The 22,170-nt window shown below is 36.6% G+C and overlaps 1 protein-coding gene across 10 annotated transcripts in view; it reads left to right on the top strand.

Moving 5' to 3' along the window:
* Nucleotides 1-22,170, top strand: part of S100PBP (S100P binding protein) — a 34,428-nt gene that overhangs the window by 3,218 nt on the left and 9,040 nt on the right. Inside the window, exons 2-6 of one of the 10 annotated variants that reach the window (XM_087858268.1) lie at nucleotides 1,720-1,826; nucleotides 2,796-2,908; nucleotides 3,663-4,477; nucleotides 5,093-5,181; nucleotides 6,669-6,772. In XM_087858268.1, the coding sequence (XP_087714394.1) occupies nucleotides 3,665-4,477; nucleotides 5,093-5,181; nucleotides 6,669-6,772 (1,006 nt within the window). In that variant the 5' untranslated portion in view covers nucleotides 1,720-1,826; nucleotides 2,796-2,908; nucleotides 3,663-3,664. Of the gene's footprint in view, nucleotides 1-262; nucleotides 2,909-3,662; nucleotides 4,478-5,092; nucleotides 5,182-6,668; nucleotides 6,773-9,888; nucleotides 9,917-22,170 lie in introns of those variants that run through there. The other 9 variants (XR_015722677.1, XM_045782191.2, XM_087858271.1 and 6 more) reach the window with 9 other exon arrangements.

Genomic DNA, 22,170 nt, shown 5'->3' with positions numbered 1-22,170 from the left:
ATCACGCCCTGAGCCGAAGGCAGACGCTTAACCGCTGTGCCACCCAGGCGCCCCAATAAAAAGCATTTTTTAAAATGAAATAAAATTGTAGAGGGAATGACTTGTGCAAGTTAAAATTATATATATGTACGTGTATATACATATATATACATGTGTGTATATACATACATGTACACACATATATAACACACATATATACATACATATACATGTACTTGTGTGTGTGTGTGTGTGTGTGTGTGTATATATATATATATATATATATATATATATATATATATATTATTTTGCATGCTTTTGCTCCCAAACACCCTGGAAAATTCTCTGAAAGAAGCTCAGAAGAGCCAGCTCTGTGTCTGTGGATGTCATGTGGCATAGGGATTGATGCTTTCAGTTGTTGTGAAGGATATTGGTCCTGTGTGTGCACAGTCAAGCTTCCAAGTAATGATGTTTTTCTTCCAGTGAGATTTGGCCGCATTCAGGGGTATTTCTCATGTTCTATTCTACCTGGGAAGTCAAGGGAAGCCTGTGTGTAATAAAGTGGTTTAAATTATTTTTGCCAAGGGATCAAAAGCCCTCTTCAGTATGTTTATCTTTCATAGTATATTAGAGAGTGTGCTGAAATTAGGAAGGCTCCGCCATTTGTTGACCCACCCTGGGCAAATCTATGACAGGTAGCAGAAGAGACATTACCTTTGGAATTAGACCTGCGTTTAGATCCTTGTCCTAGCATTATTAGGTCTGTGTGCTTGGTTAAGTTACTTAATGCCTCTCACGTTAGTTCCCAAGAGTGAACATTTATTGAACTCTTCAGTTGGTCATGCCAGCTGCTTGTACTAGACCTTTTGGAAGGAGTTTGAGTGAGAGTGGAGATAGTGGCTGAGAAAGGGCATCTCAGAAATATAGCTGCTTACCCTCAGTTCCTGTGATACTTGTGCTTGACATCTACAAACTTTAAGTAAACTTTTTCTTACTGCAGCCTAAAGAAACAATATAAAATAACCCAATCACTCGGCAGAGAAAATTACTTTTCTCTTCATAGAAAATTACTTTTCTCCTCACTGCTTCAATGCCTGCAGTGCCTGGAACTTTCTCATAACAATGCTGGAATATTGGTAAAATAAGATAAAAAGTCTTAGCAGCCCTAAGTTTAAATAAAACAGAAAGCATAGTTTCTTTGGCAGGGTCTATGTTACAGAGTTATGTTGAAAAGTTAAATTAGAAGTTTTAAAATGTGTTTCACAGTGCCTGGCTTATAATTGGTACTTAATATTTCTTGCTGTCACATCATTTATGAGTAAATTTAACTAAGCTTCTTCTTTTTAAAAAATTTTATTCCCCCCCCCCGTTTTACTGAGATACAATTGATATAGCGTATTAGTTTAAGGCATATGATGTAATGATAAATGTACATATTACTAAATGATTACCACAATAAGAATAGTTAACATGTATCACCTCACAGTTACAATTTTTTTCTCGTGATGAGAACTTTTAAAACCTACTCTCTTAGCAACAAATATAAAATACAGTATTGTTAACTATAGTCACCATGTTGTACATTATGTAAACCCATTCTAACTCTAAATTCTGTAATCCTCTCCTTTCCTTCTCTTTTTCTAGTACTTTATTGTCCATACCATTTTATATTTTCTCATATTGGTGCATAACTTTCAATTTATCTCCCTAGGAGGATTACACATTTTTTTTTTAAAGCAGGTTCCACGCCCAGCGTGGAGTCCGATGTGGGGCTCAAACTCACAACCGTGAGATCAAGACCTGAGCCAAAATCAAGAGTTGGACACTTAACTGACTGAGCCACGCAGGTGCCCGAATTATACATTCTTTAGGGATGGAAACCATATGTTTATTTTTTAGCAAGTCATATAGAAACATGTTACCTTTCTCAGTGCTTTGTGATGATAGTAGCTCAGAAAATATTTTCTGAAAGAATGCATGAACTAAAGCTAAAATTCAAGATGTGGAAGGAAAGTGGGGTGGGGGGGAAATTCACAGTTAGAAGGCTAATAAGGAATTTTCCAAATTATTAAGTTCAGTCTTTAAGCATTTCTTACAGCTTCTCAGATGTTGACATGATCTGTGAAATATACGTTTTTATCACCTTATCTAGAAAATAGATTAGGTCCATCACTGACTGTTTAAAAGCTAGGTTTTAATTATATAAGTAATATACAAATATTCAAGTAGAAAAGTGGAATGACACTGAAGTCTGCCCTTGACGTCTCTCGGTTTGCTTATAGGTTATAACAGTCATCAGTTTTGTGTTTATATTTTCTGGACCTGTTCTTTGCATTTATATATAAATTGAAAATGAGACTTTGGCATGTGTGATCATGATTAACTTATAGATCTTGGTGGAATCTTAGACATTGCCTCATACCCCTTCTCCATTCCGTCCCCATTTTATAAATGAGGAAACAAGTCCAAATGGTTAAGTGCCTTATCCAAATTATTACAGCTGGTTAGTGACAGAACCAGGACTACAAGCAAGGTCTCAGTACTCTCAAGCCAGTATTCATCTTACTGGAGCAAATGATATTCTTAAGAAAGTACAAAATTGTTGGGAGGAACAAAACTAGTTCCTTAGTTGCATAATTTTTCCTCTAAAGGTTTTTCTTTGATGTTCTTGACTCAGAATCCAACTTTCCGGTATTTAAAAAAAAATCAAGATCAAAATTAATAGGTGGAGCACCTTAAAGCATAATACACTTGACTTTGTAATTAGCAGAGTTGAAAGTGATGAGAAGATCCTCTAATTTTCTTTGTGCCTGCAGGAAGGTGGGAGTCAATCATTTTGACAAGTCTCCTGAAAGGAACAGCTAGCGGGAGCTGAAACCTTTTTCCATTTGGTCTCGTGGCAAAGAGATCACACCAGCAGCTCCACACAGTATGGAAGACAATTCTTATAATCTTAAAGTTGTTTTGTTTTTTTTAATTTCAGAAGTTATACATTTGGGTTTTTTTGAAGTATAAACTGTGAGCATCCAAACATTTCACATAATACGTACTTGCTTTATTTGTATGTTGTGGCTATCATTCCATGATAGTATATACTGATCCACTTCCTTATGTTTTTAAATAGTTGTAAAGTATTCCATAGAATGAATGTACCATGATTTCACTGAGCAGTTCTGGTGATGCACGTTTAGGTTGTCTCCAATATTTGGCTATTTTGAATAATGCTGCTTTGAACATCCTTATAAATGTATCCATGTGCATTTGTATAGGTGCTGCTGCAGGAGAAATTCACAGAATTGAAATTGTGGGGTCAAATGGTATTGCAAATTACTCTCTACAAAATATTGTGCTGACTTACACTCTTATACTGATAGTGTGTGAGGATGCTTGTTTCCTATATCCTTATCAACTTAGATATTATGGTATCTTAATTTTCACTAGAAAATTATGTCAGAAATTTTCAAAATTCAGAATTTCGAAATTTCATACAAAAAAAGTATGTCACTGTTGTAATGTGTATTTCCATGATTCTGGTAAGGTTAAATATCTTAAAATTATTTCTAATGTTATAAGTCACAGTGCAAAGAATTCGAAATATCAGGACACCACCACTATAGAACAGAAAAGAAGTTGATATAGGGGTAATTCCTGTTCCTCAGGGAAATTGCCTCTTATTTTTCCAGATATGACGTGCTCACTAGTGCCCTCTGAACGGTCTTCTGGAACTTCTCTCTTGCCTAAAGACAATGCCCCATTTTCTTGGGGTTCCTTGGATGAAGATGGATTGGATGACTCCTTACTGGATCTGTCTGAGGGAGAAGAGGATGATGGCCATTTCAGTTTCACAGAGGAAGATATTCAGGAGCTCTTGAAGGATGATGACCTTAAAGATGACAGTAGGCGTGTTGAGAAGGGAGGGAAAGGGAGTCAAATTCTATTTGACACTTCCCAAGAGAAAAATTCATTGTACAGCTTGGGACCAGTAGCTGACACCCCTGGCCTCTTAAAACTACCTCACCTAAGTACATCAGTTGGTCATGGACCAACTCCTACTAAACCATTAAACAGACACTTTGCACTAGAAAAGAATCTTATAAAAATAACAGTTGTTACACCATTTGATCCAACAGTTTGTGATGCTGTGCTCGATAAGGACCAGACCGATTCATCCAAAGATACCGAAAAACCCTCCTCCCTTGGGGAAGAGATGAGAAAAGATGGTCTTAGCCCAAATGAGAGCAAACTCTGCACTGAATCTGAAGGGATCAGTCCGAGTCATTCTGCTTGGGATGTGCCTCCACTCTCTTCTCCTTCAGACAATGACTTTGAACAAACTGTGTCTGATAAAAATATACCTGACAGTAAGAGACCTACACCTGTAGTCTCTCAGATCTTGGACCACTCAGAGACTCCTAACACGGGGTCATCCTGGAAAAATGAATCACATAAATCAAATTGTGAAGTGAGGTTTCCGGTTGTTTCCAGTTCATCAAACAAAGTAAGTATATTTTTTCAAGATAAAGAGAAAAATTATTTTGATTCAGAAGCTGTATAGCAGAGCTTTGTATTCATCAAACAAATTGGGATTTGAATCCTAACTAGAACTGTGCCCTTGGGAAAATTATTTAGCCTCTCTGTTTCCTCCTATTTCTTATCTATGAATTGTACTGAATAATACTTCACAGTATAGTAAGGATTAATGAAATAATGTATATATAGGAACTGGTATGAAATATTAAATTACTTCTTATTGAATAATTAAGATAGTGATGCTTTTACTATTATTTTTACTTTCTTTGGGTTTTAGCTTAAGTCTCAATCTTTGGTTGCCATGAGATACGGCACCTGATCAGCCATTGAAGAGCTGAAAAATCTTGGGCAATTTACCTAACCGTTTTGAGCCTGATTCCGTCTATCAAATGGGCATACCACTTAGGGTTTCTTTCTTTTCCTTAAAAGTACAGTCACAGTCTCATTTAAAGTATCTGTCATAGTGCCTGGTACACAGGAGGGTTCGGGAATATGCCTCTGTAGCCTTTATTAAAAATATGTCCATAAATAGTGTTTTCAGCTTTTTCCTTATATTTGTCTTTTCTTCTGCTCTGAACGAAAGCAGGATGTTCTTAACAAGGATTCGGGGAAGCTGAAAGTCAATGAGAGAAGACTAGGCAAAGTCATTCCTGTTCTGCAAGCCAAAAGAAGGTAACAGTATGATAATATACTGGTTTCTTTGGTTTTCTTCAATTTCTTTCTTCCCCTCCTCAGTTCCCCTTAGTGTGGAGTAAAGCTATGCACCAGGTGTAAGCATACGTTTAAGTTCCGGGACCGGTAACATGTAGCTGTGTGACCTTGGGCAAGTCAAATGATCTGTGACTTCAGTTTATTTGTCAACAAAATGAGGCTAATGATGCTTTCTCTGCTGCCGCACAAGGTTATTTTGGGAGTAAAAAAGACCTATTAGTGAAAGCACTATATAAATGTAAGATTTCTTTTCCTGTGCATCAGCAAGCCTGGTCGCAGATATGACAGGAGGTTAGAATAATTTTAACACAAATATTAAAATACAATTATATAGAAAATCCTTTTGTCATCTCTCCCAACTTGAATGCAACTGTCCTTGGGGAAAAATTCTAGTGGAGGTTACAGATTTGGGTCACCTTTCAATCTATTCTCTTGTTGCCAGGAGATGGCAGTGTCTCTACATGGGCCTTCTCAGTTAGCAAAGCCATTTTTTAGGTTGAGTCAGATTGGCTTCCTTACAATGAGATTTAAAAAATTTTTTTGATTACACAGATACTAAATTTTTTCGCTTTTTTATTTTTAAAATTTATTTTTATATATTTTTTAAGCTTTTATTTATTTATTTGACAGAGAGAGAAAGAGCACGAGCGCACAAGCAGGGGGAGCGGCAGGCAGAGGGAGAGGGAGAAGCCGACTCACCGCTGAGCAGGGAGCCCAACGAAGGGCTCCATCCCAGGACCCTGGGATCATGACCCAAGCCAAAGGCAGATGCCTAACTGACTGAGCCACCCAGGCACCCCACTTGCTTTAAATTATTTTAATATATTAAAAATAAGGCGAAAGTCTCTTTTGACTACTATCCCTAACTCCAGTTTTTTGGTTTTTTGTTTTGTTGCATAATTGAGGGTAACTTTGTGACTTAGTTACAGTGGAAATTATACCAAGGAGCCAAGTCAGGCTACTTGGGACAGTTAACGTACTTATTGTCTCAATAAGTACTCTGACTCTGCAATTATCAGTGCAAGGGCCAGACATTGTTCATGCCAAGGTCACCAGTGTTATAATTGCCACATCCAGCTGGTTCTTTTTGGTCTTTATCTCATACAGTTTTTCTGTGGCTCTATCAAGTTAGCTATGTCCTGATTAACCTTGAATTACTGAACAAGTGCTTTCTTTCTCTAGGGACTAGGGAATCTTTACTTTCTTATGACTTGTTAACAGGAGTTTGTATCTATTTCTCATCTTCCTTTTTTTTTTTTTACCTCCATACTTGATTTCAGCTTTATACTACGTGACTAATACTGTCTTCTGTCACTGGATCTTAAAGAGTATTTTGCCTCTGAAAGTTAGTTATTCTAACTGATCAGCAATATTTGACTTCTCTCTACAAAGCACTATACATGGGTCTAATAGACTGTTTTTCCTCCTTCTGGTTTGCTTTGTTCAAGGACTAATGTTCCGACGTCTTCACAATCAGATCTAGAAAAGCAGAAGGAAAGTTATCTCAAGGAAGTCATTGCTCATATAGAACACCCGAAGGACACTAACCAAGGTAACATGGTAGCCAAAGAATGGCATGGAGAAGATGTGATGGGATTCTTTTTTTTCCGGTGTAGTACAGATTAAACTGGGAGATTATTTTGAGTTTTCTTAAATTGATGAGAGAGGTAACTTTCTTACCCAAAGATTTTTACTTGAAGGGATTGCCTAACCAAATAAGATCCTAAGTGGTTTGGCTAACCAGTATTAGAGGGGGATCCAAGGAGACTCATACCAGTATATGAAGAGTGCCTCCCCCATGGTTGAGGTGTGTAACCAGACCCTTAGTCTTTAGATAGGGAATTTTTTGTTTGAAAAATGAAGTGGATGACCAGGGGCTGCTTAGTAATCATTAGTTTTTTATATAGAATTATTTCTTTTCCCTATTTCCTTTAGCATTTAAGTGTAAAAAGCAAGCATTTCAAATACCTTTCTGCATCTTTATATTTGAATAAAAGCTCTTAAAAGGTTTTGACTACCGTCCAAATTCTTCAAGCTGAGTTCTCCCTGGTTCACTAAAAGCTCTTACAAACCAAAGTGACGATTCTTTCTCCAGCCCTGGAGAGATTCTTGTCTCTGTTATTATGCATCCTGGACTAGTAGCTGATGGGAAAACTCTTAAAGGGAGTGGAACTGTGGGCTATAATGAAGGTGCTAAGATTAGAGAGGTACTGATAAAAAGATTCCTTCTCAAAAAGATTGCTTCATATTCTGTCATCTTCAGCTTCTTTGTTCATTTAGCAAACCTTTCTCAACTACTTTCAGTGGTTTGAAGGTTAGGGATTGGAAATGTACGGAGGACCAAAGTAGGGTCCTGGCTCTCTAGGAATTGATAGCTCAGAGAAGGAAGAGATAATTACACCACAATATTGATTAGAATATATCTAATCAATAGAGATATAATTCTAATAGAATTATGTATAAAGTGCACGAGGAGCAAGGAAGGAGCACTTCTGTTTGTGTTTGGGAAAAGTGGAAGATGGGGAAGAAGATGCCCTAGTTAGGCTCCATGGGAAAGATAATTCTGTTACTCGAAGATCTGTCATAAATCACTAGGAAGAGTTTTAGGGGAGCTTTTGGCTAAAGAGGAGACTCCCCTTTTTTTACGAATCTTTAATTATTTAGTAGTTTTAGAAATCCATTGGCCAGAATTTTTTATTCCAGGTCCTTTTATTTTTTAGTCAAAGATTTCATTAAGCATTCAAGTGCTACTTGTACTGATTGCTCAGCCCTCTGTTTGTGAGCTGTCTTTGTTTGAACTATTTTAAAGGTCTGGTGGAACTAGAGACAGTCCTCTCCCACTTGCCTGGACCCCCTTCAACTGGGTCATTGATTGGAGGGGTAGATTAAAAGAAGTTTGTATATATTTAACCTCTGTGGAAGAGACCTGAACATTGCTTTTTCCTCTGTGAAGTGACTTTCTTTTATGTCCTAGGCAATTCAGACTGATGATATCCAATTATATTTTCCTTTCTCATTTGGGGCATTTAGAAAAGCAAATTTCGCAAGAAAAGCAGTGAGCAGCTGCTCATGTTTGTAGCATCTTTTCCAGTCTCTTTCCCATTCAGCAGTCCCTCTCCCACTTTACCACAATCTATACGCCACGAGGAACAACTAGAATAATGCATATAGAGGAAAGACGGCATACTTCAGTAGTTGGGAAAGTAAAGTGTAGTCTAGAGATAACCTCTGGTTTCGTACCCTAGGTCCACTGCTTACTGGCTGTGTGACCTTGAGCCAATAAAAACTCAGTTTTCTCATTTGCAAAATGGGTTTAATAATGAGGTTTAGCATATATGAAAATTTAAGTACAAATGTAAAGCATAGAGCAGTACCTAGCCATAGCCACCAACATTTATTGAATACTTGATACTATTCGTAAGAAAGGGTATCCTTTCAAACTGAAGTTTTTATAGGTAGAATAGTATGATGTCAGGTGTTTGTTTTCAAATCTTGAAGAAAAAAAGCCAAAACCCTGGAAAATTAGAGGAAACAGCTTTAACAAAATGTTGGTGAATGAAGCTGAGTGATAGTAATGTGTCGGTTCATTATGTTAGTTTCTACTTTGTGTGTATTTGAAAAAATATCCATAGTAAGAAGTTTATTTTTTTTTTAAAGTGCATCTTTTAGGGGATTCCTTTTTGACATCTAAGAATTGTCAATGTCACCAGTTATTCTAAAAATTTCACAGGCCTCCAGTGCTTGCTTCTGCTTTCTGGGAACCCAGTGTGATACCATGTTCTTGTGTTCCTTCCCACTGCCCGCTATTCGTGCATCCAGAGTTTAAAGCTTATATACTAAATTGCAGAGGAGAGTGAGGGGGCATATTTCCTTGCTCCTCTATTTATATATGAAGTAAAGAGCAGCCAGAAGCAAACAGAGGAAGCATATAGTGCCTCCTGTCCTTTTTGATACGTGTAGTGCTGTGTTACCTTGGAAAAGTTCAAGTTCTTTATTAGATACAGAGAAATTAAAATTAGTAGATTCAAATGTAGTTCCTGCCAATTCAGTTTGAATCCTCTCCTTTGGGTTAATCGTATGCTATTGGTACAGAATATGATAATGTAAATCATCCTTCAACTTCATTATTCTAGTATGATCTCTTTTTAGTTTAATGGCACACGAGTCTGCTGACATTCCAGCTCGTGGAAAACTTTATATGGAATTAGAAGTTCTTAGAGTAGAAAAGGATCATTAAGATCTTCTCTTTAATCTCCTAACATATAAATCTGTTCTATATATCTTTGCCAAATGACCATTCAGCCTTTGCTTAGAATTCTAATAATACAAAACTCATTAAATCATGAAGCAGGCCATTCGTTGCATAAAAAATTCTAATTCTTAGAAAAGTTATTCTTTACATTGAGCCAAACTCTGCTTCCCTGTAGTTTCCAGTGCTAGTTTCTAGTTCTGCCCCCTGGGATCACAAAAAATAATTATTACCTTCCAAATACTTAATGTATTCTAAGGACCTTTTCATGTTAAATATCTCAAGATTTTTAATGATTACAAAGTATTATATAATTTATTATTCCATCTTGGATAATTAGGTTGTGCCCATTTTCATTAGTAATGCTGCAGTGAACATTCTGGTCAATAAATATTTATGTACAACTCTTATTTCTATAGGATGAATACCTAGAAGTGGAATTGCTGGGTAAAGTATATAAATATTTTAAAAACCTCTGTTACATGTTACCAGATTGTCCTGCCCCCCAAAATTGTATTAATTTTTATTGTCACCAACTTGATAGGTAAATTTTAACATATTTTGTTTTAATAATTAGTGAGGTTAAATATTTTTTATGTTTTTTGGAAATACATATTTAATTGTAATTTTTAAAAATCATCTAATATCTAATTTATATTCCAGTTTCCCCAGTTGTCCCAAAAATGTTTTCTTGTAAATTGTTCAAACAGGATCTAATCAAGGTTCACGTGTTTAATTATTGTCTCCTTACTCTCTCTTAATCTAGGTCACTTGTTTTGTAGATTGTCTCACATTCTGATTTGTGTCTGATTGTTTCCCTGTGGTGTCCTTTAACTTGTTCCTCTATCCCCCTGTATTTCCTATAAACTGGAATTTGCATCTAGAGGAGGGATTAGACTCAGAGAAAGCATTTTTGGCTGGTATAATTCCTAGGTACTGTTGTGTATTCATCCTGTATCAGATTAGGGGGCCACGTAATGACAGGGTGTTCAAGTAGTGATGCTGTTTGATTATTTTGTTAAACTGTTAACTGCCACGGAGCGCCTGGGTGGCTCAGTCAGTTAAGCATCTATCTTTGGCTCAAGTCATGATCCTAGGGTCCCGGGATCTAGCGCTGCGTCCAGCTCCCTGCTTCTCCCTCTTCCTCTGCCTGCCACTCCCCCTGCTTGTGTTCTCTCGCTTGCTCATTCTGTCAAATAAATAAATAAAATCTTTAAAAAAAATAAAGTGTTAACTGCCCCATCTCCATTGTAAGGCACATTTTCCACTTTGTAATTAGTAAGTCATCTGTGGGGTGTTGCTTCAGTATCATTTGAATATCCTGTTCCCCAGCAGTTGTTACTTATTTGATCATTCACTGATGACTCTTACCTAAATCAGCTACTATACAGAGAGTTGTATAGAAAGTGGTCATTTTCTAAATATATAATTTCTTTTACAATGATTACCTACCATTCTTCTATGAAGATTTTTTTAGTATCACTATTACCTCATAGATTTTTAAAAATTAATGTGTTATAGTTGATAATAGTCATTACTTTTTTTGATGGTCTTTTTGTCTCCAGTTTGACCAATGAGAACTCCTTCCTTCGGGTGGGCTCCTTTGTCTACTGCTGTGATCCCATTAATCTTTTTTTTTCTTAATTGTGGTAGCAAAATAACATAAAATTCACCAATTAAACCATTTTTAAGTGTGCAGTTCAGTCATGTTAAGTTTATTCACATTAACTTGCAAATCTCACACTCTGTGCATACCATTAAAAAACAACTAGCCTTTTTCCCTTCCCAGTAATCCCTGGTAACCACCATGCTACTTTCTGTTTCTATGGATCTGCCTTTTTTAGATACCTCAACTAAGTGGAATCAAACAGTACTTTTCTTTTTGTGATGGGCTTATTTCATTTAGCATAATGTCCTCAAGGTTCATCTGTGTTGTAGCATGTGCCAGAATTTCGTTCCTTTTTATGGCTGAGTAATATCCCATTATATGTATATACCAGTTTGTTTATCCATTTATCCTTCAGTGGACATTTGAGTTGCTTCCACCTCTTGGCTGTTGTGAATGATACTCCTGTGAATGTGGGTGCGCACCTGCTAGAGATATCTATCTCCTCAAGACCCTGTTTTCAGGTCTTTTGGCTGTGTACCCAGAAGTATCGTAGTTCTACTTTGAATTTTTTGAGGAACCTCTTTACTGTTTGACACAGTGGTTGTACTATTTTACAATCCCACTGATAGTCTACAAGGGTTCCAGTTTCTCTACATCCCCACCAACACTTGTTATTTTCTGTTTTCTGGTAGTAGCTGCCCTAAGTGGTTGTTATATCCATAACTGTTGGTATTACAGCCAAGTAAATATCACTCACTGCGAAGTCAGATAGTATCCTGTGGTTTCATTTTCTTGAATCATTCGTTTTTCTGGAGTGGTTAATTACTTCACTTATTTTTTAAACTACGAATTAATTTATTCTTAATTTTTTCTTTACAAATGCATCTTATATCCTTATCTATGTTGTCTGTGTGTCTGTGTCATGCCCCCCCCCCCCCAAATGGTCAGACATACCCAGTAATCTATCAATTCCTTTACAGATTTTTTCTGGAGACCTTCCTAGAGCCTTGTGTTCTGCTCCGATCTGTACTGCTTGTTCTCTAGCCTTGCTGCAGAGCTGTCATCCTCATGTCTCCCTTTGCTGCCCTCCTGGATCCCCCTTTCTTCCTCTTGATCTGTTTTAATGGAGCACACTCTTTGAGAATTTCTAAGAAAGTGTGATAGATAAATTTGGGTGGCCCTTCCATATCTGAAAACACCTTTATCTTCGTACTTGGTTGGTAGTTTGGTATAGAATTCTAAATTCAAACTCATTTTTCCTCAGAATTTTGAAGGCATACATCTAATGTTCTTGTTAAACAAGTCTGTTATTAATTTAATTTTTATTCCTTTTAATGTAACCTGTCTTTTTCTCCCTGGAAGTTCCTAGTCTTCTCTTTATCCATTATTTTATGCAAATTATTCCACTGGCTGGGACATTTTCTTCTTATTGACTTCTTTACTTTCATATTCACATTTCTAAGAGTTTTTTTCCTGTTTTGTTCCCTTTGCATATTATGTTGTTCTTATTTTGTGAACTAATTGCTTATCTCAAGATTTTCTCTCTCTCTCTCTTTTTAAAAAAGATTTTATTTATTTATTTATTTGGGGGGGTGGAGAGAGCTCACAAGAGTAGGAGGGAGAATAGGCTCCATGCTGAGCAGGGAACCTTATGCGGGACTCGATCCCAGGACAGTGAGATCATGACCTGAGTCGAACGCAGTAGCTTAATCAACTGAGCCACCTAGGTGCCCCGATTTTCTTCTTTTTTGAGTAATAATTCAAATACAGTATGCTGCACAAAGTTAACATATGCAACTTGTTGAGTTTTGACATTTCTATTCACCCATGAAACTCACTGCAATTAAGATAAATATACCACACCACAAAGTTTCTTTCTGCCTCTTTGTAATTCCTCCTTTCTGCCTTTCCTTGCCCCCTTCAATTCCCAGGCAACCACTGATCTGCTGTCACTATAGTTTGTAATTTCTAGAACTTTATGTAAATGGAATCATACAGTATATATAGTAGCTTCTTTCTCAAAACATAATTATTTTGAAATTCATTTTGTAGATAGTTTACTCCTTTTTGTTGCTGAGTGGTATTCCATTATAGAAATATACCACAATTTGTTTACCCATTCATCTATTGATAGGCATTTGGGTTGTTTCCAAATTTTGGCTATTACAAATAAAGCTGTTAAGAATATTCACGTACAAATCTTTGTATGGATATGCTTTCATTTTTCTTGAGTAAAAATCCGGGGGTAAAATGACTGGGACATATGGTAGATGTATGTTTAATTTTTTAAGAAATTACCAAACTCTGGGGCGCCCAGGTGGCTAAATCAGTTAAACCTCCAACTCTTGATTTCAGCTCAGGTCACGATCTCAGGATTGTGAGATTGAGTCCTGCGTTGGGCTCCGTGCTCAGTGGGGAGTGCTTGAGATTGTCTCCCTCCGCCCCTCCCCCCACTCATGCAGGCTCTCTTTCTTTCTCAAATAAATAAATCTTTAAGAAAAAAAAAAACCCAAACCACCAAACTTTTCCAAAGTGGTTGTACTATTTTATATTCTCACCAGCAGGGTATGAATTCCAAATGCTCCCATCCTTAAAAAGGATTGTTCGTTGCCAGTATGTAGAAATTCAGGTGATTTTTGTACATTGCCCTTATATTCTGCAGCCTTGCTCATAAATTCACTTGTTAGTTTTGGTACCTTTTTTGTAGATCACATCAGTTTCTGTATCTATGATCATGTCATCAGCAAATAAACACATTTTTACTTGTTCCTTTCCAATTTGGATACCTTTTATTTACTTTTTCCATATTGCACTGGCTTGAACCTCCAGTACAATGTTTAATACAAGTAATACAAGTAACTTGTTCCTGATCTTAGGAGGAAAGCATTTAGTCTTTCACTACTATGTTAACTATTATGTTAGCTGCATCTCCTAGATACCTTTTATCAACTTTACAATGTTCTCTCCTACTTAAAACTTGCTGAGAGTTTCATTGGAAATGGATGTTGGATTTTGTCAAATACTTTCTGCATCTGTTGAGATGATCATACAGTGTTACTGTGTTTTTTAAAGTCCATTAATTAGAGAATTATATTATTTGATTTTCCAGTGTTAAGCCAGTCTGGCGTTTCTGATCTTAATGCATTCTGCACTTGGTCTTAAAGTATTATCCTTGTAAAGTAATAGCATTGAGTTGATTTGCTAAAATTTTATTATGCATTTTTGCATCTGCCTTAATAAGGGATATTGGTCTATACTTGTAATTTCTTGATCTGGTCTTGGTATCAGAGTAATGTTGGCCTCACAGGATGAATCGAGAAGTATTTCTACCCCTTCAAATTTTCTGGAAGAGTTTGTATAGAATTGGTATCTCTTTTTGGGTAAGCTTTGGTAGTCTTTCAAGGAATTTGACCATTTCATCTAAGTTGTTAAATTTATTAGCATGAAGTTAATAACATTTCCTTATTAGCCTTTTATTTATTTACATTTGTTTGTTTACTTTAAAGATTTTTATTTATTTATTTAGAGAGAACCAGCATGCAAGCCGGGAGGGGGGAAAGGGAGGAGAGAATCCCAGTAGACTCTGCTCTGAGCACAGAGCCCGACAGGGTCGGGGAGGCTCAATCTCATGACCCCAAGATCATGACCTCAGCTGAAATCAAGAGTCAGATGATTAACGGACTGAGCCACCCAGGCACCCTGCATTTTATATAGTATTCTGTAGTGATGTCATCTTTCCCATTCTTGGTATCGGTAATTTGTGTTCTCTTTCTTCTAATCAGTGTGGCTAAAAGTTTATGAACACTATGATGTAATACTTTCTTAAAAAAGAACGCGGCTTTTGTTTTACTGATTTTTCTCTATTTTCTATTTTCTATTTCATTGATTTCCATTCTGATATTTATTATGTCCTTTTCTCTGCTTACTTCAAGTTTCATTTGCTTTTTTTCTAGTTTCTTTAGATGGTTGCTGAGACCATTTATTTTGAGATCTTTCTTTTGTAATTTAGTAAGGGACGTTAGGAGTAAGAGAAGGTAAATTCATGCAGTCAATCTCTGTTTCTCTGGATGTATGCCTTGACCTTTTTTTGAAAATCAGCTTTACTGAGGTATACTTTACATGCAATAAAATGTACCCATTTTAAGGGTACATTTTGCTGAGCTTTGACAAATTTATGCACATGAAATCATCACAACAATCAGGATTGATAGAACATTCCGGCTATCCCCCAAATTTCCCTTGTGTTCCATATTAGTCATTCTGTCCCTGCCCGGCTCCTGCACTGGGAAAGCATGATTTCTTTTTGGTCACTATAATTAGATTTGTCTTTTCTAGAGTTTCATATAAATGGAATCATGCAATATGTGTCCTTTTGTGTTTGGCTTCATTTACTTGGAATAATTTTTACATATTTATCCATGTTGTTATGTGTATCAGTAGTTCTGTAGTTTACTGCTGAATTTTTCCTTGTATTAATATACTATAGTTTAGTCACTTTTTGAAAGACATTTGTGCTTCTAGTCTTTGGCTGTTATGAATAAAGCATTTATGAACATTCATATATGGGTTTTTGTATGGATGTGTGTTTTCATTTCTCTAAGGTAAATAATTAGAAGAGTGGAATTGCTGGGGCGCCTGGGTGGCATAGCGGTTAAGCGTCTGCCTTCAGCTCAGGGCGTGATCCTGGCGTTATGGGATCGAGCCCCACATCAGGCTCCTCCGCTATGAGCCTGCTTCTTCCTCTCCCACTCCCCCTGCTTGTGGTCCCTCTCTCGCTGGCTGTCTCTCTCTCTCTGTCAAATAAATAAAATCTTTTAAAAAAAAAAAAAGAAGAGTGGAATTGCTGAGTCATATAGTGTTTGTGTAATTTTCCCAAAGTGATCATACTATTCATTGTGAGTTTTCTATTGCAGAGGCTTAGGTTCTTTCTTATGTATGCATATCTAGTTACTCTAGCACCATTTGTTGAAAAAATTATCCTTTCTATGGGTTTCTGAATTCTCTATTCTGTTCCATTGATATACGTGTCTATTCTTATGCCAATTTTATACTGTGTTGATCACTATAACTGTATAGCAAGTCTTGAAATTATTTGGATTTCTATAATTTTTAAAAAAAATTAACATCAGCTTGTCAGTTTGTTCAAAAATACCTGTTGGGTATTTCATTGGGATTGTGTTGAATCTGTAATAGATCAGTTTGGGGAGAACTGACATCATAACAATACTGAGCCTTCTAATCTGTGAACAGGATATATTTCTCCATTTATTTATGGCCTCATTAATTTCTGTCAGTAACATCTTGTAGTTTTTATTGTACAGATCTTGCGCATATTTTGTTAAATTCATTCATCAGTATCTCAGTGCTTTTTTATAATTTAATGAACGGTCACCACCATCTGTCACCATACAATATTATTAAAATATTATTGACAATATTCTGTATGCTGTACTTTTCATCTCCATGACTTATTTATTTTATAACTGGAAGTTTGTACCTCTTAATTTCGTTTATCTATTTCACCCATTCCCCCACCCACCTTTCTGCTGGCAACTACCGGTTTGTTCTCTGTGTTTAAGAGTCTGTTTGAGCCTTTTTTGTTCATTTGTTTTTTTAGATTCCACATATAAGTGAACTCATGATATTTTTCCTCTGACTTATTTCGCTTAGTGTTATACCACCTAGACCCATCCATGTTGTTGCAAATGATAAGAACTCATTCTTTTTTATGGTTGACTAATATCCTAGTGGGTGTGGGTGTGGGTATGTGTGTGTATCACATCTTCTTTATCCATTCATCTATTATAGACAGTTAGGTTGCTTCCATATCTTGGCTATTATAAATAATGTTACAATAAACATAGGGGTGCATATATATTTTCAAATTAGTGTTTTCACTTTCTTTGGGTAAATACCCATGAGTGGAATTCGGGATCACATGGTATGTCAGTTTTTTTTTGGTTTTTTTTTGTTTTTTTTTTGTTTTTGAGGAACCTCCAATACCGTTTTCCATCGCGGCTGCACTAGTTTACATTCCCAGCAACAGTCCACAAAGGTTCCCTTTTCTCCACATCCTCACCAATACTTGTTATTTCTTTGTTGTTTTGATACTAGACATTCTGACTGGTGTGAGGTGGTATCTCATTGTGGTTTTGATACTTTTAGTAATGTTTTAATAAATCCTTTAGAATTTTCTGTGTTAACATGATAATATCTCCAAATAAGGACAGTTTATTTCTCCCTTTCCAATCTTTAGGCCTTTTGTTTCTTTTTCTTGCCTTGCTGCACTGGCTACCACCTCTAGTACATTAAGTATGATATTAGCTGTAGTTTTATCAGAGATACCCTTTATCAGGTTTGAAGAAGTTCCCCTTCTGTTGGTGTTTGGGTTGAGGAAGTTCCCCTCCTGTTTTTAGTTTGGTGAGAGTTTTTTATCATGAATGAGTGGTGAATTTTGTCAATTGAATGTTCTGCATTTATTTAGAAGGTCATATGGTATTTCGACTTACTCTGTAATGTGGTGTGTTACATTTATTGATTTTTGACTCTTAGGCTAACTTGCATTCTTCAGATAAACTCACTGGCCTTAATGAATTATCCTTAATTAAGTTTGCTAATATTTTTAGGAGTTTTTATGTCTTGTTTATAAGGAGTTTTGGTTTTTAGTTTTTCTTGTATTGTCCTCTAAGTATCATGGTGTAGTACTGGCTTCATAAAATGAGTAGGGAAGTGTTGTTTCAGTTTATGTAGGACTGGTATTATTTCTTCCTTTAAATGTTTGCTAGAATTTATCAGTGAAGCTATCTAACCCTGGAGGTTTTTTTCAGAATTTCTTTATCTTTGAGCCCATTTCAGTAATTTGTGTCTTAAAAGGAATTTGCCCATTTTATCTAAGTTAATTATTTTATTGGCATAAAATTATTCATAATGTTCCTTTGTTATGCCTTTAATTACTGTAGGATCTGTAGTGATGGTCACTTTTTCATTTCTTATATTGGTAATTTGTCTTTTTTTCTTGGAAAATCTAGTTAAAGGTTTATCAATTTTACTGGTTTTTTGCTCCCAAAGCAAATTTCTAGTTTCATATTTCTATATTGTTTTTGGCTGTTACATTCTTATTTTTTTCTCCACTTTGTTATTGCTTTTCTTCTACTTTGGGTTTAATTTGCTCTTCTAGCTTTGTAATGTGGAAGTTTAGATCACTGATCTGAGATCTTTCTATTTTCTGTAATCATATTTTTTAAGATTTTATTTTGAGAGAGAGAGTGAGAGAACGAGCGAGCATGGGGGGGCAGAAGAAGCAGACTCCCTGCTCAATTGGGGGACTCCCCCCCGCCCCCATGCAGGGCTCATCATGACCTGAACCAAAGGCAGATGCTTAACTGACTGAGCCACCCAGGCGCACCTTCCGTAAGCATTTGAAGCCATGGGTTTTCCTTTAAGTGCTGATTAGTGCTATCCCACAGATTTTGATATATTTTCATTTTCATTTGGCTCAAAGCAATTTCTATTTCCCTTATGATTACTTCTTTATTTATTTAGAAGTTTTATTTAGAAGTGTGTTACTTAGGGGTGCCTGGGTGACTCAGTTGGTTAAGCATCTGCCCTCAGCTCAGGTCATGATCCCCAGAGTCCTGGGATCGAGCCCTGCGTCAGGCACTCTGCTCAGCGGGGAGCCTGCTTCTCCCTCTCCCTCTGCCTGATGCTCCCCCTGCTTGTGCTCTCTCTCGCTCGCTATCTCTCTCTCTCTCTTTGTCAAATAAATAAATAATTTTATTTTAAAAAAAGGTATGTTACTTAATTTCCAAATATTTGGGAGTTTTCATCTATCTTCTTATCTCTAGCTTAATTCTATTGTGGTCAGAGAATCTTCTCAGTATGAGTTCAATTCTTTTAAATATACTGAGACTTATTTTTATAGACCAGCATATGGTCTGTTTGGTGAATGTTCCATGTGCACTTGAAAGTGTATATTCTGATGTTGGTGGAGTGTTCTATACATTTCAGTGAGGTTTTGTAGGTTGCTGGTGGTGTTCAATTCTATATCCTTACAGATCTTCTGACTAAAAGAGGAGTGTTCATAGCTCCAACTCTAATTGTGGATTTTCCTGTTTCTCCTTTCACTTCTGTCACTTTTTGCCGCTTGTATTTTGAAACTCTGCTATTGGATGCATACGCTTTTAGGGATGTCATATCCGCTTGATAAATTGACCCCTTTTATCATTATGAACTTTTTTTTACTCTTAGTAACATTCAGTATTTACATTCTTAGTAATATTCTCTTTGGAAGTCTACTTTGTTTCATATTTATATAGCCATTCCATTTTGTATTTATGTAGCCATGCACACTAGTCTGTGCATGATACAATTTTTAAAATCTTGTCACTTTTAATCTATCCATATCTTTGTGTTCTAAAGTGGGCGTCTTGGGGCACCTGGGCGGCCCAGTTGGTTAAGTGTGTGACCCTTGATTTCAGCTGAGGTCATGATCTCAGGGTTGTGAGATGGCATTTCTCCTGGGGCTCAGGTGCTGGGTGTGGAGCCTGCTTAAAATTTTCTCTCCCTCTTTCTCTCCCTTTGCCCCTCCCACCTCCCTCTCTCAAAAAAATAAAATAAAGCGGATGTCTTGTAGACACTATATAATTGAGTCCAGCTTTTCTTTTTTCCAGTTTTCCAGTCTCACTCTTTTAATTTGAGTGTTAGTTCAGTCAGCATGGCTGATTTTAAATCTACCTTCTTATTACTTGTTTTCTATTTGTTTATCTGTTCTTTGTGTCTTCTTTCATCTTTTCCTGGCCTTTTTTTTTTCTTAAGTATTGTTTGGTATTGCATTTTATCTCCATGCTTGATTTATTACCTATACCTCTGCTTTATTTTTAGTGGTTGTTCTAGGGTAGTAGTTCTCAAAAGCTTTTGGTCTCAGAACCCATTTACACTCTTATAAATTCAGGACCCCAAAGTTTTTGTTTATGAGGGTTACATCTATCTATACTCAATCATATTAGAAGTTAGAGCTGAAAAATTACTTAAATATTTATTAATATATTTAAAAATAAACTCATTGCACGTTAACATAATAATGTTATTAAAAATAACTTTTAAAAAAAAAAGTAATCTCTACATGCAACATGGGGGTTGAACTCATGACCCAGAGATCAAGAGTGGCAGGCTCCACTGACTGATCCAGCCAGGCGCCTCTACATATAACTTTTTTTTAGAGGAGGGGAGGGACAGAGGGAGAGAATCCTAAGCAGGCTTTACGCCCAGTGCAGAGCCTGACACAGGGCTGCATCTCACAACCTTGAGATCATGACCTGAGCGGAGATCAAGAGTCCATCCCTTAACTGACTGAACCACCAGGCGCCCCTAAAAATAACTTTTCTTTTTTAAAGATTTTATTTATTTATTTGACAGAGAGAGAGACAGCCAGCGAGAGAGGGAACACAAGCAGGGGGAGTGGGCGAGGGAGAAGCAGGCTCCTAGCAGAGGAGCCTGATGTGGGGCTCGATACAAGAACGCCGGTATCACGCCCTGAGCCGAAGGCAGACGCTTAACAGACTGCGCCACCCAGGCGCCCCTAAAAATAACTTTTTAAAAACAAAACCAAAACTTTAGGGAGAAGAATGACATTGATTTACATTTTTGCAAATCTCTTTTAATTCCTGGCTTAACAGAAGACTGCTAGATTCTCATATGTGGTTCTGTACTCTGTATCGTGTCATGTGGCCTCTTGAGAATTCAGTGGTACACTGGAGAGGATGCAAGTGGAAAGGACAAATAACATCTTCGCGTTCTTGTGAAAATAACTGTGACCTTGTAAAGGCTCAGAAGGGTGTGGAGGGACTCCCAGGGACTCTTGGACACACCTTGAGAACTACAATTCTGTTGTTTATAATATGGATCTTTAACCCACCAGTCCACCTTCAAATAATACACCACTTAATATATAATGTAAGGCCCTAATAGCAATATACTTCCAAATCTCCATTCTGGTTTTTGGTTTTGTTTTTTTTTTTTAAGTTTATTTATTTATTTAAGTAATCTCTACACTCAGTGTGGGGCTCGAACTCACGACCCCAAGATCAAGAGTCGCGTGCTCTTCCGACTGAACCAGCCAGGCGCCCCTCCATTCTGTTTTTTATGCTATTATTTTTATACATTTTACATATACATATGTGTTTAATCCTTCAGCACATTAAACAGTTATCTTTTAAAGACTTTTTTAAATGAGGAAAAGTCTTTTATATTTACTCACATATTTACCATTTTCAGTGCTCTTGATTCTTCTCTATCTGTTATTTTCCTTTTTCCTGAACAATTTTTAGTTTCTTATAGTGCAGGTCTGCTGGTGATAAGGTCTCTGCTTTTGTTTTATTTACAAAGTGTTTGTTTTGCCTTCATTTTAAACTTTTTATTTTGAAAAGTTGTAGACTCAGAGACTCACAAGAAGTTTCCAGATTCACCTCAGTTGTTTTCCTTCTCTCAGGAATCAGGATTCTGAGCAGTCTGAAACAGTTGTTGCGTATGTTTTGCCCAGTTTCTAGTTGCTTACAATGGGAGGTAAGCCCATTCAACACGCCTAGAAGTAGAAACCTCTGCTTTGATCGTTCATGGAGGTCACAAGCAGCAAAGGTTATGTACATGCTGCTTCCGCATTTGGCATTACTGTTGAGGACAGTCATATGTCACTCAGTAGCCCCCATCTAATACATCACTTCAAAAATGAGTTGTATAATATATGTAATAATGCCTGTTTCTTTCTTCTGTTTCCTGCCCTGTCTGTGAGGGAAACCAGCCAGATTTGCACTAGATCATCACCGTTTTGTTGACCCAGAGGTGACACATTTGCATTCTTGTTTCCCACTTAATCTTTTTTTCCTCTTTATTCCTATTTTATTAATGTATTTATAAAAGCAGTAGCCTGCACCCCTATAGCACATTTTTTCTTTGTTTCCCTCTTCATTCCCTCCCCTGTATTAGGTATTTTTTTAATTGCAAGGAATAGAGACCTTGTGATTGCCTTTAAGAATAACTGAGTTTAGGGATCTACAGAAGATTAGATGCTTAACAACAGAACCAGTTCTTGTAGTAA

This window comes from Ursus americanus, chromosome 33, assembly GCF_024610735.1.
Source record: "Ursus americanus isolate L20-20 chromosome 33, mUrsAme1.1.p, whole genome shotgun sequence".
In the NCBI taxonomy this organism is placed as follows: Eukaryota; Metazoa; Chordata; class Mammalia; order Carnivora; family Ursidae; genus Ursus; species Ursus americanus.
The sequence above is the reverse complement of the archived record's forward strand: the minus strand, read 5'-3'. Positions and strand labels throughout refer to the sequence as shown.